At 54.4% G+C, this 16,496-nt stretch overlaps 6 protein-coding genes across 6 annotated transcripts; 3 read left to right on the forward strand and 3 right to left on the reverse strand.

Annotated features, from left to right (window-relative positions):
- Positions 1-214: 214 nt before the first annotated feature.
- Positions 215-2,512, reverse strand: N656DRAFT_790133 (uncharacterized protein; the record flags this gene model as incomplete). The annotated part of the gene is made up of 4 exons (XM_064816848.1): positions 215-355; positions 419-599; positions 660-1,754; positions 1,878-2,512. 4 exons carry the CDS (start codon positions 2,510-2,512, stop codon positions 215-217), a joined length of 2,052 nt encoding a protein of 683 aa, XP_064669558.1.
- A 938-nt stretch (positions 2,513-3,450) lies between these two features.
- Positions 3,451-4,232, reverse strand: N656DRAFT_134132 (uncharacterized protein). The gene is made up of 2 exons (XM_064808595.1): positions 3,902-4,232; positions 3,451-3,840 (listed from the first exon to the last, which is right to left on the reverse strand). The coding sequence occupies exons 1-2, from the start codon at positions 4,023-4,025 to the stop codon at positions 3,512-3,514; spliced, it is 453 nt and encodes a 150-aa protein (XP_064669559.1). The 5' UTR covers positions 4,026-4,232; the 3' UTR covers positions 3,451-3,511.
- A 2,561-nt stretch (positions 4,233-6,793) lies between these two features.
- On the forward strand, positions 6,794-7,600 carry N656DRAFT_798854 (uncharacterized protein; the record flags this gene model as incomplete). Its single annotated transcript, XM_064817810.1, has 2 exons — positions 6,794-7,433; positions 7,506-7,600. 2 exons carry the CDS (start codon positions 6,794-6,796, stop codon positions 7,598-7,600), a joined length of 735 nt encoding a protein of 244 aa, XP_064669560.1.
- Positions 7,601-8,031: 431 nt separating this feature from the next.
- On the reverse strand, positions 8,032-9,765 carry N656DRAFT_710562 (galactose oxidase; the record flags this gene model as incomplete). The annotated part of the gene is made up of 1 exon (XM_064811685.1): positions 8,032-9,765. The coding sequence occupies one exon, from the start codon at positions 9,763-9,765 to the stop codon at positions 8,032-8,034; it is 1,734 nt and encodes a 577-aa protein (XP_064669561.1).
- Positions 9,766-10,849: 1,084 nt separating this feature from the next.
- On the forward strand, positions 10,850-13,140 carry N656DRAFT_710746 (FMN-linked oxidoreductase; the record flags this gene model as incomplete). The annotated part of the gene is made up of 3 exons (XM_064811699.1): positions 10,850-11,046; positions 11,103-12,989; positions 13,053-13,140. 3 exons carry the CDS (start codon positions 10,850-10,852, stop codon positions 13,138-13,140), a joined length of 2,172 nt encoding a protein of 723 aa, XP_064669562.1.
- A 1,698-nt stretch (positions 13,141-14,838) lies between these two features.
- On the forward strand, positions 14,839-16,152 carry N656DRAFT_837498 (uncharacterized protein; the record flags this gene model as incomplete). Its single annotated transcript, XM_064818831.1, has 5 exons — positions 14,839-14,876; positions 15,059-15,084; positions 15,172-15,317; positions 15,439-15,576; positions 15,706-16,152. The coding sequence occupies 5 exons, from the start codon at positions 14,839-14,841 to the stop codon at positions 15,904-15,906; spliced, it is 549 nt and encodes a 182-aa protein (XP_064669563.1). The 3' UTR covers positions 15,907-16,152.
- Positions 16,153-16,496: the final 344 nt, after the last annotated feature.

Below are 16,496 nucleotides of genomic sequence, written 5' to 3' on the forward strand. Positions count from 1 at the left end.
AAGCAAAACGCCAAACCATATGCTGAAAAATGCTGGCTCCGAGCCCAAATAACAGGAGAAGGGTTGCTTCCGTGTTTTTTCTTTCTTTTTTTTTTTTTTTTTCGGTCGAAGAAAATAGCCAGCGAAAAACCTCAGACGGACCCAACGGGGCATATCTGGGGATCGATGCCGAGGACACGGTCGAACGGGGTTTGCGATTGAGAACTACCAGCCACTAGTGCATCGTATCCTCGGTGATGTTGGGCAGGTTTTGCTGAAGAGCGAGGAACGTGGCTGGGTTCTGCATCATTGAAGAGAGCAGAGTTTGGTGCTGAGCCCTCAGATCCGGATCGCACATTGGTGAGTGTTGCTTGTGCTTCATTGACCAGTCTGTTAGCACCCAGCCGCAAAACCCAAGATATGAACTCGACAAACTTACATATTTGAGCCCATTGAGGTTTTTATAGCGCTTCCCGCAAACATCACATTTGAAAGGCTTCTCTTTCTCCATGCCTAGCGTTCCAGGATACGGTGTACTGGTCTCCGGATTCACAATCGAGAAGGTGCCATCGCCATTTTCGTGCAGCTGTTGTGTAGAGTGCCCGTGGGTTTTGTGGTACCTGGTACGACGGTTAGTCTATCAGGCCAAGGATAGCGTTTGGACGAGCAGAACGACTTACTTCAGGCCATTCTGATTCTTGTAAGCCTTTTCACAACCAATGACAGGACACCTAAACGGCTTGTGCTCTTCAGCGGGCGGCATTATGAGTGCTGTCATCTGCTGCAAGAGCATTGCCGGGTCGGTGCCCGCTGGGAACTGGCTCAAGTCAAGGTTCATGGTTTGCAAATGCTGCTGCAATTGTTGTTGCATTTGCATTTGCTGATCAAAAGCCCGCTGTTGGCTGGTCATCTGCGTCGTTCCGCCGGGGCTATACAGGCGCTTTGCGGGATCGTCAATCGTACCCAAGGCCCCGAATCCAAGACCCAAATTCAGGTTGCCAAGGCTCATCTTCATGGGCATACCAGGGATCTCGTCGTCCTCGTCGCCATTCCCATCCTGAGCGAACTGTTGGCCCCTCTGCGGCAGTCCTTGCTGGGTTGTCAGAGTCGGTGTGTTGACGGATGAGACGGTCGGATTGTTCTGAAACCCAAAGCTAGCAGCTGCGGGAGTGGGAGGTTGCGAGGTGCGGAGAGCTTGGTGAGGAAGCACGGAGCTGTTCAAGTGTAACTGGGGCCTCTGTTGTTGACCAAAGAGCTGGCGGGTCTGTTGAATGGTGCGCTGATTGTCATCCATGTCCATCGGCCCAACTGCTTCATCTAGTTCCATGTCGCCAACGGCGTCCATGTCATCATTGATATGGGACAGCGTGTTGGACTTCTGGGAAGCCGCTGAAGGCTGTTGCTGTCGCATCATCTGCCCGATCCCGCCCATGCCCATGCCCGCGCCGACCTGGCGCTGTTGGGGGAAGCCATGCATCGACTGTGACGCCTGTTGCGCCCTTCCTACCGAGGGGGTGACAGACGTGGCGCGACTCGCGGGACCGCGGGAGTTGGTCTGACTCGTATTGCCGAAGGCATCCCTCGAGCCGCCTGGTGTTGCCGCCGCGTGGTGATTCTCCTCGTAGTGCTGTAGAAGATCATGAAGCGTCGGCCATGTGCGGTCGCAGCATACAAAGTCGCGCATAAAGCTGGCTTCCAACCTGGGAATGTACGAAGACGAAGTGTAGGAGCCGGACTGGTGATTTACGTACGGCGAGGTGCCCGTCATGACCATGCTGTTGTCGGCATATTAGCCCTGACTCTGGAATGCGCGGCAACCCCGACCGAGACCCCGGAACGGGTTTCGTGTCGTCGGCTGACAGACAAAGCGGGACGAAGATCTTGTCCAATAAACTTACTCTTCTCGGATAAAACTCCCAACAGAAATGCCTCCCCAGCTCATGCCGCCCATCATGCTGCCTGCAAGACTCTCACGGCGGCCGCGGTTGGCATGGTCGCGATTCGGGTTGGACATGGAGATGGGCTTGGCACCTGCGCTGACGAACGAGTCATGGCGACTGCGGCCGGCGGCCGAGTCGAGGTTGGGACCGGTGGTCATGTCGGTATCGATGCCGAGATCAGTCGCGGTCTCAAAGTCGAAAAGAGTCGAAACGCGGCGGGGGATGCAGTGGGCGGCGTCGTCGTGAGCCAAGTCGATGTAATTGAGCGCGTTCGCCGTGGGTGACGCAGAGGGAGAAATATTTCGCGCCGGCAGTGCTGTGATGGCAATCGGCTTGGCGGGGGCGATGGACGCTGAAATGCTGGGGTGGCCAAGTCCAAGGTCGGGGTCGCGCGGAGTCGGCGGTTGGGGTGTTGGTGAGGGCGAAGGCGACGAATGATGGAGAGAAGAAGGCGAATCACTGGCAGAGACAGAGGCAGAGGCTGGAGGCCATGTGCGGTGGTTGCAGTGATTATTTCGATGGGGCACCACAGCGGGCTCCGCAGGCTCGGGGCTTGTCTTCGAATTAAACCCGTTAAACCAGGAGCGCCGCATGGCAACAAGGACCTGACGAATGTGGATAGCGCAGCCTAGCCTCGGATGCGGGATGGAACCTCGGGCTCCTGAGAGGTGGAACGGAAACGGTAACGACGGAGGAACCAGGGACAAGGCGCTCGCTCGTTTCAGCTCCGCCTTGCGAGCAATAAATTTCGCCAATCAATGTAGGGTAAAAAAGGAGTAAAGGGAGAAAAAGAAGTAACGGGGAAAAGGACTAAGGGAAATGATGTTATCGCCGCTTCACTGTCAGTCAGTTTTGTCATTCAGGAATCGAGTTTCCCTTCTGCTGCAAGTCAGCGTCAGGGCTGCTTCTTTGCAATGGTACTAGGTACTGTAGGTGGTCCTGCGTACCAACATACAGTGCTGCACAGTACAGTACAGTACAGTAACCCCACCTCGAGTGCGCTCAATGGACCGCAATGCCTAGGGTCGGGTTTGCCGAAAGTTGAGGGTAGAATGGAGTCGAGTGCCGCTTGTAAGATGAAAGGGCGGCTCTTACACTACCGAGAGTGTGAACCAAACAGTCGACGATGTACACGGCGAGATGATAAATGGTGACAGCAGTGGATGAGTTACGACCGACATCGTCACTGAGAAAGCACGAATGTGAGAAAGGCCCCGATCTGGATGGGTAGGCAAAGGGAAAAAGGATGAGAGATAAGTTAACTGGGTGACAGCAGTGATGGCAAGAATCGGTAAGTGTTCCGGTAAGTGCTCCGAAACCTCCAAGCGAATGAGCTGCTGGCCCAGGCACACTCTTACATCAAGGAGGGTAGCTAGACAAGCTCGAGACAAGTTAGCCTTGTCGACCTTGGAAGTTGACGTTCAGAGCCCCGTGCAGCACAGTATATACCTAACCTTAGGTAGGTATGTACATGCAGGATTCTATGTTCCATGTTCTTCAACCAAATTTGGGGTGAAACCCTACTAATATCGCGCGTAGTAATGTACTGTACTGTACTTGAGAGCGACTCGTCCTGCTTCGAGGCAATCCAATCATGTATTATACTCGTACTGTACAAGTAAAAAGGGTGTAGGAGGTGCCCATTGTGAGAGTAGCAAGTGAGGTGCAACCACAACCTTGCTCGTTGCCGACCGCCCGGTCCGCCAGCCCCCGTTCCAGAAGACCGGGATGGCTTGGCTTGTCGCCCAAGGAGCGGCGCTGGATCCACTTAATCTGCATGCACGCACTGCACGTCTGAGTAGTTCCATCAAGTCGTTGTTGAAGATCAAGAACACACTTTCGACACTGTACGGAGGTATGTACACGTAGAATCGTTGGAATCCGTGATTATATCTGCGATTTTGTGACTTGGCTACAGAATCTGAACGATAACGTCAGTCTCGAGGTTCTGCTAAGAATGATATGTAGTAGTGAAGACCGACCTGGAGACAAGTCTTTGTACGGAGAGTACCAGCACAACATCGTGTGCATCGTATGTACTGTGGGTACGTTATGTACAGTATGTACTTCGTACTTCGTATAACCAAAGAATTTTGCCCAAGACATCTCAAAGTCCTATGTACTACTATGCATCTCTACCGGAGCGACGTCTCAAGGGATAACGTTATTGTAAGATGGTGCCTACCTCTACTGATAGGTAGAGCCTCTGAGAGATGGAACCAGCGCCATGGTGTAGAGTAATACCTTTTATATACACCCAAGCGCATACACCAGCCAACCTGCAGGAAAGCCGCAAGATCAATTGCCACTTTGACAGTGACTGAGTCATAACCCAAACCCTCTCGCCGTTCGCCGCCCCCCCATTGCGTCTTCAAGCCCCATGCCGCTTCTCTCCTTGCTGGTAGGGACTAGATTTACTGGTGTAGCCACGGCGGGAGCTTGTGTGTTTGTCTGCGGTGTATAGTATGTACTTTGTACATTGCAGGCCTCGAGGTAATGAGTGCTTCCGGTCACCCACTTGATGCTTCCAAAGATGGGCTGCCGCCTGCTTGGGAGAAGAACGTCTGGTCGCGGCTTCCCCGAGAGCGGTGACTTTATTCCGGGGAGCCCCTGCAACAGGAAACGCTTTGGTTCTTGGGCCCGTTGTGCGCTAGGCTCGGCTAGGGTGCGCAATTCTTCTACTTGTTCGACTGGATTCTACTGTGGTAGTGTATCGAGGAGTGCAACGTTAATGCAAGTATTGTAGTGTAAAGAGAAAGCCCCAGATTTTCCCTAGCAAGGAGCTGTCAACATGCCTGTGGTCATGTTGCTTGTGCTGAGAAGCGCCAGAGCGTATAGCGGTACAAACAGTCAAAGAAGCACAGTGAGATCTGCAGGGGAGAAGGGACAATTGGGCCACGCCCCTTGCAAGAATGCAACCTTCTTTAAGCTTGACATGTCACTGATTGCCCTCGATGGCGTCAGCATTTCAGCCATGCCCGGCTGGCCGTCTGCAAGCAATATAGAACTGCACCTCTCTCGTCATGATAAACCGTCTGTCAAGGCATCATGTAAAGAGCATTATCCGCATCTCCGTACGTATGTACATATATACACTTATTTTTCCCAGCACGTCTCTGATGGCGCCGTGTTGCTCAAGGTCCAGCTCGGTTTCAGGGTCAGGGTTACAGTTGAAACAGAGCCTGTGGAGTGCGGACCATCTCGACGTACACTCTCTCGAGACTCCCAAGACGAAGGTTCGCGCCCGGGCTTGATTGAAGGCCCCCCCTACCTGGTTGCCTGGGGACTCCAAAATTCCACCCAAGTTCCAGAACGCGCGGTGGACGGGAACCACAAGTCCCTTGATTAGGTAACGGATCGGGTCGTGGCAGACAGACAGTCCATCTGGCGTGCATTCATCAAATTGAAGTGTAGGGCCGAGTGTAAAGCCGCAAATGTGCAGGGGGCAGTCCTGCATGTACTGTACTGTACATGCTGTACACACTATACAATAGTAGATTCCGGCCGCCTTGGAAGATCTTGCACCCTCAAAATGAGTTTCCAGCTTGTTACTCGAGTCTCAATCTGTTCGTCACTCACTCATTGGGGCAAGCAGACCCGCGCCTGATGAATCTCGAGAGTCAAGAGCGATACACGAGCAGCATGGTATTGTACAAGTACCTACGATGTACAGAGTAGTCACATAGTATTCCGTCCTCTACCAGCCCTCGATTTTCGAGCGTCCTGGGCATGAGTTGACCAATTGGTGGATGGAGGTATATTGTACGGTCCCTGACGCAGTTACCTAAGGTAGTCCCTTGCCCGCGATTTAACTGGCACTGCAAAAACGGTCTTCCGCTTTTTCAAGCTACAAAAGTATTAACAAAAGGGTATATTCAATACATAAATGTTTTGAAGACTATATAGAAGTCGATATCGAGATAATTGGCACTTGAAAAGCTATCCAGCGTTTGTTTGGGTATCCAATTTGCAGTGATTTCAAGTGTGTTGTTGATGCTTTCCTGCCTTCTTGAGGTTTTGCAGTGCCAATTAAATTGCGGGTGGGGAGGTAGTGTAGGTACTGGTCCCGTCGATGTCCCAAAGCCGGCTCCGGACGCTTCCGGGTCTTGACGGAACGGTAACTGGCGAAGGCAGCGACAGTGGGGCAATCTCGATCGCTTTTCGGTGTTCGGCCGGCATCTTCCACCACTGCCCTACATTACACGTCCATGTGTAAGCAACCGCAGCATCACATAGAGACGTTGCCGTAAGCAGCAACTTCCACAAAAATAGCCCAGGATGCATACAGACTCGACAGACTCGACAGAGTAGCTGTCGTTACTCTTTATGCAAGGTAGCACAGGACCCTTGGCGCGCACATACGATGCTGCTCCACGGGGAAGATTCGGAATTCGCCTGACATCACAGATTTCCTCGGGGATGCAAGACATCACCGTTTCATCACAAGCTCGTCCCAAGTCTTGTTTTGCCTGCGATAGTCTACGTATGCCGAAAAAAAAAGGATGCAACGTCTCTACCTCTCTTTCCAACGATATATATCTAGAGCGACTTAGCAATCGCGCCTTACCGACAAATGCTTGTATATACAATACCTACCTTACTCTGTACAGCTACGCATCGCGTTGCGGCAAAGAAGCAGGCAAAAAGAGCATTCTAGGTCTGGATCCACTTAACCGTTAGAAGCAATCAATCGTCCCACTTCTCCGCCGAGACCGATCTCGTCATACCACAATTTTCCGGCGCCACCAAACTTCCCGATCTACGCCGCAGACGGGAACAAAAGGAAAACAGAGGCTGATTTCATGTAAATCCTAGCCTTCGCATCTCTGAGTGTCCTCTCCGCAAACAAGGTCGAACCAGAAACATCCGCCGCCATGAAGGTCATCAGCAAGGAAGAAGAGCAGGAGCACTATGGACAGGTGATTAGGGGTGGTCTCGTTGGTGGCACCGCCGGTCTCGCACTGGGGCTTGCCGGCGTCATTGGCGCGTCGCGGCGATACCAGGCCTTCCGGTCCCTGACGCTGCCGTTCCGGTCGTTCCTGGTGACGTCGTCGGCCACGTTCGGCGCCATAGTCGTGGCCGAGCGGTACAGCATCAACTACCAGCGGTCGCACGACAGCATGCACAACTATCTCGACGCCACGCACCGCGCCGCTGAGGAGGCCCGCCGCGCCGAGCAGACGGAGCGCCAGCGCTTGCTGGACTGGTGCCGCGAGAACCGCTACAGCATCGTCTTTGCCTCCTGGCTCGCCTCCATGGGCCTCGCCCTCGCCATGGTTGGCCGCAACCGCTACCTCAGCACCAGCCAAAAGATTGTCCAGGCCCGTGTTTACGCCCAGGGGCTCACGCTCGCCGTCCTGATCGCGACGGCTGCCTTCGAGACGGCCGACGCCAAGGCCGGCAAGGGCCGCTGGGAGACGGTCACGGTCGTCGATCCCAACGACCCTACCCACAAGCACATGATCGAGAAGAGGATCCAAAAGGAGGATTATGAAGGCGCAGACCTCTGGAAGCGTATGTGTTTCCCTTCAACCCTTTTCAATGCTACCTAGGTAAAAGAGTGCCCAAGCTGACTTGCTATGGCAGAGATGGTTGCCGCCGAGGAGCGGCGCATGGAGGAACAGAAGAAGCAACGCGAGGCGCAAGTCCAGCACCAGGCGAAAAGCGAGGCTTCTTCCTAGATGCTCTATTCGATTATGAGGCTCCGATGACCGGGGATTTAGTACGGTCGCAGATTCCCTGCGCGAAACATTCCTCCTCTCTCAATGCATTGGATGGCGTTGGATTGGGTAAAGTGTACAGTATGGCGTTTGGTGTCTTTCTTTCCCGCCGTTGTACAGCTAAGTACGGCTCTGCCGGGGCTGCTTTTAAAGAGGGTCACTGGAAATCCAGACAAGTTGATAGAGCATATCATCAGTCATAGATGGCTGGACCTCGTGGATACATCCATCTAATAGAGACAAAAAGTCCTTGTTTATATCAATCCGGTTCATTTTTCCTGAATCCGCTCACTTTTCCAATACACCCACGACGCCGTTCTTATTATCCGCCTACTTCAAAGCCCTTGGAGCATCCAGCACCACGCACGGGTGACACGGCACGGGAAACGGACCTAGACCTCAATGGTGAAATGGCTGATTTGCGAATAGTAGGCATGAACCGCCAGCTCCAGCACCCATACATCGCCGAACACCTCGCTGCCGTCAAACCCGCCAATCACCAACAGTCGGCTATCGTGCAGGACGGTGCCGTGATAACCCCTCCCGCTCGGGGGCAAACCATAGACCTTGCGCTTGTCCCAGGACATGGTGACGAGGTTGAGCAGCAAGACGTCGTTGGAGTATTCGTTCCCGTCGTGGCCTCCTATCACGAAGAGATAGGATCCCACGATGGTGGCTGTGTGCGACAGGCGGCGGAACGTGATGGGGATGTGGACCGCCTTCCAGATGTCCGTGTCAACGTCGTAGACCCACACGTCATTGAAGCACTCGCCGCCGTCGGAGCCGCCGTAAATGATCAGCTTGCCGCCGACCATATTGGCCGTGTGGTAGCCGCGGGCTTTCGGCCGGTCCTCCTTGGAGGAGGACGACCTCCCGCTTCCGCCGGCGGAGGAGGAAGAAGAGGAGCCCGCCGAAATCTGCTTCCACGACATTCTGGTCACGTCGCTGACGTCGAGCCGCCAAATGTCGTTGAGGGCGCGCACGCCGTCGCCGCCGCCAAACACGTAAATGCCGTTCTTGTACAGGCACGCCGTGTGCGCCCGCCGCTTGGACGGCATCTTGTCGCCCAGAATGCGCGGCTTGGACCAGCGGAAGTTGACCGTGTCGAGCACGTAGACGTCGTTGTAGTAGGCGGGGCCGTCGCCGCCGCCGAATATGACGAGCTTTTTCCCCACGGCGGTGCACGTCATGGCGCGTAGCGGGACGGGCACGTCGCCGACGACGTGCGGCGTCGACCAGTAAAAGGCGTCGGCGTCGAGCACGTACAGCTCGTTGAAGCAGGCGCGCGAGTCGCACCCGCCAAAGATGTAGACGTTGGAACCCACCAGCGTCGTCGTGTGCGCTCGCAGCGCCGTGTGCGGCGCCCCAGATACGGGCGCCCGGCTCCAGTACATGCCCGACGACGGCGCCGCCGGCACATCGGGCGCCGTCCGCGCATCCGCCATGGCCGGAAACGCCGTGTACACCTCGGCCCCGCGCGCCGGCGCCCCGCGGCCCGTGCCCACCCGTGCGACTACCGAGCTTCCTCCTCCTCCTCCTCCTCCTGCTGCCGCAGACCCCACCGCGGTTGCTGCCCCCGGCCGGCCCGCGATAGCCGATGTGGAGCGCAGCGCTGTCGGTCGCCGCGCCGTGGATGTGGTGGATGCATTGTTCCCCCCGCTCGTCTCCTTGCTGCTGCTGACTGACGAGTCACCGCTCTCGGCGGAGGCAGCAATGCTCCCTTGCCGGGCGGCCGAGGTCGGTGTCGGGGTCTTGGTGGATGAAGGGGGAATGGGAAAGGAGGCGGCCGAGATGTGCAGGGAGGTTGGGACGGCGGCTGATGATGACGACGAGGAGGCGGTGGTGGTTGGTGGTGTAGCCGACGACTGCGAGCGCTGGCGGACGGCTATATCGGCGGGCCTGTGGCGGCGGTCTTGGCTCTTGGACGAGAGGTGGCCGGGGGTGTGGGAGCGTGGTATCGGGGGCGCGCGATCCTGCGGTTCGGCGGCGTCGTAGAGCTCCGATGGAGGGGGTCGCGTGTCTGTGGGCGACGTCATCTGGGCGATCTTTTGCGAGCGCACGACTTTGATCTTTTGCGGCGACTCGGGCGGCCTCTCCCGCCTCGCTGCTCCGGCCTGCTCAGCCATTGTGTGGTCGAATGATCATTTCTCGGGCATGGACAACCCCCGGCGGACGGACAGCAACCCCCAGTGGGAGGATGGGGCCGCGGGCTTGAGAGGCGTCCAGCGGACCCTGGTTGGCGGGAGAAGAAGCCCGAAATCGTTCAGTACCGTTACTCCGAGACCTGAGGAGGGTTTGTAGAAAAGTCAGGCTGTGAAGCAAAATTTGTCTCTAGTCCACGCGAGGTAAGGTTTGTTGATGGTTTGATGTCTCAAGTTGGAAGGTTGGTCAACGCTGTCGCAGGCTTCTCGTCTCGTGTTTTACCTTTCCCTTACTCTGTAGGGAGGGCCGCCCTCGGAAGCCCCCTGCCCTGGTATTCGGCTTGGCTGTAATTAGCGGCATGACAGTGAATCCGCCGCCACCCACATCGATCCTATAAAAACCCTCAAAGACGGCCGTTGTCTCTGCAAGGGATCATTCGTGACCTCGCTGCCCAGGTTCCGTGTTCTCATGTTTCGCCGCGGGCGAAATGTAACGTCAAACTGTTTTACTAGGCTAGTTGTATTCTCGTGTTAATTAACCAGCAATTCCAGAGCACGCACCTCAAGCTTCGGGCCATGCGCTGATTGAATAATAACCTGCCGACTGGGATGAAGCGCAGCCAGTAACGTCAGACAATCAGACGCCCAGCTGTTGGCCATCACAAGGCTTATGCTACAACGCCGTATGCCATTCGAGATCCCCGCTTGAGAGTTGTTCCAGTTGGAAGACCAGCGCTTCGGCAACGTTCACAATGCTCGGAGGATACATACGAACTTTTCACACCAATTGGTCCATTCGGTCAGTGCAATCTACATTGCTGTACCTATTGTAAATACCTTACGTAGGTACAGTACCTACGTACTTACAGTCTTACACAGCGTTACAGAACACTGTGAATTTTGTAACCCCGCTGTGGGGCAAACACTCACTTCATTTGAAGATTTCATGTTGATCTCTTGGAAGAATTGATACTTTTAAATCTCCGGGGTCTTCAGTCAAAAGATTCCCAAACTACATAAGATCAATTCCACCTCCTCTATTCGTAAACGGAGACTGGTGGCAGCGAGAATGGACCCCATAGAGCCGACGAAGCGGCCTGCGGACGGGACTGCGAGCAACGCCTTGCCCATTGAGATTCCAGATTCATCTACTGATGAACCAGCCGCTAAGAGGGTCAGAATCGATGAGACATCGCAAGCCTCGCAGGGTACAACTCATAAGGCCCCAAGGCCCAGAGTCAAAGGAGTTGCGCCCATCAAGGAAGAGTGCGTCGTAGGCAAGCACTCCCGATTCATATTTGTAGCTAATAAATTTACCTCAGATATCTCGTCTTGGCACACAGTCAAGCTACAAAATCAGGGGGTGAGACCGAGGACATCGACGACGATGCTGCCGAGGGACGGACTGCGCCGGATGCCCAGGGCCTCCAGCAGGGTCCCGGCAAAGGCGCGAAACGGAAGAAGCAGAAGGGCGGCCAAAACAAGGAAAGGGATTTTGGCACCTTTTCAGACGCCCAACGTTTATGCAACTCAGTGGCATGGACTCCTGAGTTCTCTCCTCGGCCTTGCAAGCAAGGCGATCGCTGCAATGCCCTGCACGACATTCGGAAATACCTTAAAGAGGGCCGCCGTGCCGATCTCACCACTTTCGGGGGCAAATGCCCTGTGTTCGAGAAGTACGGCAAGTGCCCTTCCGGCTGGCGCTGCCTCTTTGTGGGGAGCCACATGAAAGAGGTCAAACATGAAGACGGCCGATCAGAGCTGGTAGTCTTGGGCGTCGGGAGCGAATCGACAGCGGATCAGGGAGACGGCGATGTCGGCGAGGTCAAGCCTGGGGTGGTGAACGTGGTGCCAGCCAGCGTCAAGATTGACCTCTCTAGAAAACGTGTGGCACTAGACAAGTCCGACAAGTACTTGGACTGGCTTGCCAAGGATACCGAACTATTACGGGAACATTACCACAAGAAAAAGGACGACGAGGATGCCTCTAAAGACTATAGGGCGCAGTATGTCGAGCCGCCCCTCAAACCATCCGAAAAAAGGAGGATATACTTTGGTCGAGAAACGCCAGTTCTTGCTCCTCTGACGACTCAGGGGAACCTCCCTTTCCGCCGTCTCTGCGTCGAGCTGGGTGCCCAGGTGACTTATTCCGAGATGGCCCTTGGGCTGCCGCTACTACAGGGTCAAAAAGCAGATTGGACACTGATGAGGGCGCATGAGACCGAGATAACCCCACCGCTCTTCAACCCAAGTGGCTCCGTTGTTCAAGGCTACGATAACACGAAAGACCTCAAGTTTGGCGCGCAGATTGCAGCCAACGTCCCGTGGGTGGCCATCAAAGCCGCCGAGGTCCTGTCTCGCTTCTTGCCCCATCTTCGGTTGATCGACCTCAATTGCGGTTGCCCCATCGATATGGTCTACAAGTCGGGAGCCGGGTCAGCGCTTCTGGATGCTCCGTCGAAGCTGGAGCGGATGATCAGGGGAATGAACGCTGTGTCAGGAGAAGTACCAATCACGGCAAAGATCCGCATGGGTGTCAGGGACGACAAGTTCACGGCCCACAAGCTGGTTGAGCGTCTGGCGCTTGGAAGCGAGGACATGCGCGGCGTTCTCGGCGCTCCTGGGTGTGCCGCCGTGACGCTGCACGGGCGGACCAGGCAACAGCGGTACACGCGGGCTGCCAACTGGAGCTACATCGCCGAGTGCGCCGCCCTGGTGAAGCAGTATAACGAGAAGTGCGACGACCTAGCCGATACCGTCCGCCAAGTCGAGGAGAACACGCTGCCCAACGGAGGGAAAATGTACTTTCTCGGCAACGGCGACTGCTACTCGCACGTCGACTACTATGATCATCTCGACAAGGCAAAGGTTGACAGTGTCATGATTGGTCGAGGCGCAATCATCAAGCCGTGGATTTTTGAAGAGATCCAGACCGGGCAGTATCTGGACAAGTCAGCGTCGGAACGGCTGACGTACGTTGAGAAATTTGCCCGCTACGGCATCGAGGCCTGGGGTTCCGACGAACTCGGCCTCAACTACACAAGACGATTCCTTCTCGAATTCTTGAGCTTTTTCCACCGCTATGTGCCCATTGGCCTTCTGGAATACCTCCCGCCCAACATGAACGAGAGGCCGCCCGCTTATCGTGGCCGAAACGACCTTGAGACACTGCTTGCAAGTAAGAACTACAAGGATTGGATCAAGATCAGGTGGGCGCTACAGGACCGTACCAGTTTGAGGGTAGACGTGTTTTTAGCTAACGAGCATGCTAGTGAAATGTTCCTGGGTCCAGCTCCTCCCGAATTCAAATTCCAGCCAAAGCACAAATCAAACAGCTATGAGATTGATGCTGAGGGCTGATAAAACCGGAAAGCATGCACGGGCAGCGGAGTAGCTCTTGGTGTGCGGATATGGGAGCGAGCCCCTTGATCAGGGGCAAAGCCAGGTGTTATGTAGATTGTCGAGAAGCTCTGGAAGAATCACGGAGCTGTCTCACCCGATATTTGGGGCATACAATCTACATGACTGAGAAGTGGCGTGGGCGATAGACGGCGGTGCAGAGACCTGGGTTCTAGTAACATCATCGAACCGGGCGGAACAGTCGCAGGGTCACAACTTGTTTGTAGCCTCGCCAAGCATCTGGCTTGTTTGATTGGGATACAGACGGCGACCGTACAAGAGCTTGAAATACAGCGCCCGCAGGGGTGCTGTCTGTTCACCATTCACCCAGATAGATGGAGACTGCTGTGGGCAATGAGATCAGCGAAAAGGGGTTGCGTTGAGATGCTTCTGATCAACCTGTTTGGTTGAGGAATTTGCAAAGCCGTGAATGTAAGGTACGTTGCATGTGGTCGAATTGCTTGTAGCTCCCTGATTGCTACATATTACGTTGATTGAATTGCTTGCAATGCGTCAGTTGTTTGACTGCGTGTTGGCTTATGATCAGCTGCTTGCAACATGCAAACCGCGCGTTGAACTGCGTGTTGATTGAAACTGCTTAACTCTGATGCTTTGACTGCGAGAGCCCTTGACTACAAAAGGTCTTGAGAGAGACCGCTTGACTCCAAATGACATGACGCCGACAACTTAATTAGGACGACTTGACTATATATATCTGATGGTTGATGACTAGATTCTCTGCACCTCCTTTCCTTCTTTTGGCATTACTCCTCGTTTCGTCGATTGCCAAGCACCAAGACCACCGAGATAACGAGTACCTACTAGTACTAGTATCTTGCGAACCACTGTCGAGACTCTCAAGCGGGAGAAGAGAGCCAGCGCGGTCGAGGACTGGGATCCGGATCGAGCGACGACATCCAAGGTGACTGACGCCGACGTCGAAGTTGCTCCAAGCTCTCTGCTCCCGCTCCGTCCCGTCCCCGATACAGGTTCCCACCCGCCTCCGGCCTCCCCTCCGCGCGCATCGGCAAAAAGTCAGGCCTCTAAGAATGAGTTTATCCCCACCACGCCGTTGCCGCCGAGGGTGAAGAGCAGCCAGGCAAGCGGTACCAGCCAAGTATCGATCGGTTCTTATAAGGATTTATGTAGGAAAGCTAATGGTCCGGGTCAGTGGTAGATAGGGCTGACTAGGTCGTCTGCCACGAAAAGTTGAAGTGCAGGGCATGGCGTAACCTTGTATTCCTTTCCTCTTACTTTCCTCAGCTGTAGGTAGATTCTACGATAGTGGTATCATAAGCCAGATTTCCGTTCTTACATGTCTCGTCTGTATACTCTTCTTCGTCACAGTGGGAATGGAGTCACTCTTCGCACTGTACTATCACGGGCATTGCCCATGCCAATTTAGGGTTAGAATAACGGTGTGGGTGTGTAGGGTTAGGGTTGGAATCCTTTCACCCCTACCGGTACGGAGTACTAAATCCTGTGTCGTGATCTCTCTATATTCGTACAGTGCCATACGCCATCAACAGACAACTACGGCCTTTTCCCACTGTTTCTGCCGCTAAGTTACTTGCATCAACAGCATCCAAAGATCGAAACGGGAACCAGAGCAACAGCTTGGTCATTCAACGACTGATATATTTCTCTATTTCCCAGGAAATGGCACCCACGGTACTCCCTGAGTCTGGCAACCCACTGTAAGCTTCATGCGTTCCAATACAACCACTTCCAAACTTCACTTGCTTTCAACGCTCACCCCCAACCCTAACTTCTCCGGCCACACACCTCCACGATTCTGTTCAGCCAGATCATGCCTTCATAAGTGGACACAGCATCACCGAACAAGCTACATCAGACACTGACAACCATGCTCTGCTAGGGTGTTTTTTGACATTACACTCGGAGGTGAGCATTGTTCCACTCATCCCCCCTTTCTCCTTACCTCCCCTTCCCCAGCCGACCACCAACCCAATGGCTGACTCTCGGCTTCAGGCGAGCCTCTCGGCCGAATTACATTTGAGCTCTTCAAGAATGTGGTTCCCCGGACAGCCGAGAACTTCCGCCAGTTCTGCACGGGCGAGAGCAAGAACCATCTAGGTCGCCCGCAGGGCTACAAGGGCTCCAAGTTTCATCGAATTGTAGGTCCTTTCTTTGTTTCTCCGCCATCAGATGGATACGTGGAGAGAGGAGGGGTCGAAGGGAAGCTTCAAATATCCTGGTTGTGTTTACTGACATTGGGGTGATACGTCAACTACTTAGATCCCGAACTTCATGTGCCAAGGCGGCGACTTCCTCAACGGCGACGGCACGGGCTCGACATGCATCTACGGCACCAAATCGTTTGCCGACGAGAACTTTGACCTCAAGCACGATCAGCCAGGGTTGCTGTCTATGGCTGTACTGTTTTCCCCTACCCCAACCCCCTTTTTCTTTCCTTTCCAGTTTTACCCTCCCCCCCGTCCCTCCCGCCCAAACCTCCCGCCCCTTTGTCTCTTCAGAACCAGGCCAACTAATGATAACCAACAGAACGCCGGGCCCAACACGAACGGGTCGCAGTTCTTCATCACAACGGTGCCGACGCCCTTTTTGGACGGCAAGCACGTCGTGTTCGGCAAGGTGGTGGACGGCATGGACATAGTCAGGAAGATGGAACACACCAAGACGGGCTACCGCGGCAAGGACGTGCCCAACCTGGACGTGGTCATCGCCCAGTGCGGCGAGATGTAGTTACTAGTACCTATACGCCGGCGGTAAACAGTCAGGTAGGGGAGGGAATTGATAAAGTTGCACACGTTGAGGTGAGCTGGCGTCGCTAGATTCTGGGTGTAAACAATGGGGCTATGTGATGAATCAGGGGAAATGGGGAGGATGGAATTTCACAACAAAGAGCACTAATTATCAAGAGATTCATCAAGCCTGCAGTACCTATGGAACGAGGACATTGCTTGTAATTAAATGCTGTAGGATCAATCTAATTATTCTCGATTGAACGTAACGCTGTGGGTATAAAAACAAGAAGTGTCAAGAAAAAGTCGGGATATGTACCTGCCATAAACCAAGACCATGCGGGTATATCCTGCCCTTCTGCATACAGTAAAACGACCCGAATCCCGATATGCCCAGCCAGACCCGAGTCTTGAGTCTATATGCGTCGATTTATATCGCCTACCTGATTGTGGTGAACATTCTGCCACCAAAACGCCGAGAATGCTTTTTCGTTTCTCCCTCTTACCCCAAAATTGCAGTGCTACAGACACGAGAATTCCTCATTCCTGCCATCACCCCATGATCAGGGATAACCCGCCCTGGACCTGGAC

The sequence above is a fragment of the Canariomyces notabilis genome (assembly GCF_033297395.1).
Source record: "Canariomyces notabilis strain CBS 508.74 unplaced genomic scaffold N656scaffold_13, whole genome shotgun sequence".
NCBI lineage: Eukaryota > Fungi > Ascomycota > Sordariomycetes > Sordariales > Chaetomiaceae > Canariomyces > Canariomyces notabilis.

What these genes read in the sequence shown, in the direction of transcription:
- N656DRAFT_134132 (XM_064808595.1), bottom strand. Translation starts at nt 4,025, where the DNA reads ATGTCTTGGGCAAAATTCTTTGGTTATACGAAGTACGAAGTACATACT. An exon ending in GTACAAAGACTTGTCTCCAG is followed by an intron (nt 3,841 to 3,901) that starts GTCGGTCTTCAC and finishes GTTATCGTTCAG; the next exon opens with ATTCTGTAGCCAAGTCACAA.